The following is a 1,394-nucleotide window of genomic DNA, read 5'->3' on the forward strand; positions in this document are numbered from 1 at the left end:
TGAGATGGAGTCTCACTCTGTCGCCCAGGCTGGAGTGCAGTGGCACAATCTTGGCTCACTGCAACCTCTGCCGCCCAGGTTCAAGCAATTCTCCTGCCTCAGCGCCCAGTAACTGGGATTACAGGCGCCTGCCACTGGGAATCCCGAGTAACTGGGATTACAGGCGCCTGCCACTGCGCCCAGCTAATTTTTGTATTTTTACTAGAGACGGGGGTTTCACCATCTTGGCCAGGCTGGTTTTGAACTCCTGACCTTGTGATACACCTGCCTTGGTCTCCCAAAGTGCTAGGATTACAGGCGTGAGCTGCTGCGCGCGGCCTTGTGTATTCTTATTATATAAGGAATATGTATCATACTTGAAATAAGATAATTGAAATAAGATAATAACAAAGGTCAGCTGGACACGGTGGCTGCACTCACGTAATACTTGAAGTCAGACAAGTTCTGTGGAGTGGGTGAGGGATTTGGGGCAGGGACTATTTCTATAACTCTTCTGCCAGAACTGCTCTAATGAAACAAAGTAGGGCCTGATTCAGTAGACGTATCAAATGTGTTCCTTAAGGGGCCTGGGAGAGGTTTACCTGGAATATGCAACAGAGCTCTTCAGAGCAGGGGTTTTGGTCTTTGCCTCTGAATCTTCTCGCTCTTTCTCCTCAGCCCTGAGTATTCCCTCTTTGTGGGGGACCTGACCCCAGACGTGGATGATGGCATGCTGTATGAATTCTTCGTCAAAGTCTACCCCTCCTGTCGGGGAGGCAAGGTGGTTTTGGACCAGACAGGCGTGTCTAAGTAAGGCCTTACCTGTTACTGATGCTTAACTGTGTTAGTTTCAGCATTTCTCTCCTGAGTGGAGATGTTTTAGAAAAGCCATGCAGCACGGCGGTTAAGACCACAAGCTTTGGAGCCAAACTGCCTGGTTCGAATCCCATTTCCAATACTGGTGAGGGAGAATGCCAGTATGGTAGAATTGAGGCTCCATGACCCTTACAGTCCCATCTGTAAAATGGAACTGATTAATAATAGCTGCTGGTAGGGTTGATGTAAGGATTAAAGGATATAATATAAATAAGTCAACATTTGAAATGCTTTATAGGTGTTTGCTGTTTTGCTTGTTATTATTACTGAGCCTTTCAGTGTAGTTAGAAGTGTTCCACTGCCGGGCGCGGTGGCTCAAACCTGTAATCCCAGCACTTTGGGAGGCCGAGACGGGCGGATCATGAGGTTAGGAGATCGAGACCATCCTGACTAACACGGTGAAACCCCGTCTCTACTAAAAAAATACAAAAAAACTAGCCGGGCGAGGTGGCAGGCGCCTGTAGTCCCAGCTACTCGGGAGGCTGAGGCAGGAGAATGGCGTGAACCCGGGAGGCGGAGCTTGCAGTGAGCCGAGATCG

The 1,394-nt window shown here is 49.0% G+C and overlaps 1 protein-coding gene across 1 annotated transcript in view; it reads left to right on the forward strand.

Annotated features, from left to right (window-relative positions):
* The window catches only part of TRNAU1AP (tRNA selenocysteine 1 associated protein 1), a 44,429-nt gene that overhangs the window by 10,527 nt on the left and 32,508 nt on the right, over window positions 1–1,394 (forward strand). The window contains exon 5 of the mRNA XM_011981733.1: window positions 658–789. Within this exon, the coding sequence (XP_011837123.1) occupies window positions 658–789 (132 nt within the window). The remainder of the gene's footprint in view (window positions 1–657; window positions 790–1,394) is intronic.

This window comes from Mandrillus leucophaeus, unplaced genomic scaffold (genome assembly GCF_000951045.1).
Source record: "Mandrillus leucophaeus isolate KB7577 unplaced genomic scaffold, Mleu.le_1.0 Scaffold23, whole genome shotgun sequence".
In the NCBI taxonomy this organism is placed as follows: domain Eukaryota; kingdom Metazoa; phylum Chordata; class Mammalia; order Primates; family Cercopithecidae; genus Mandrillus; species Mandrillus leucophaeus.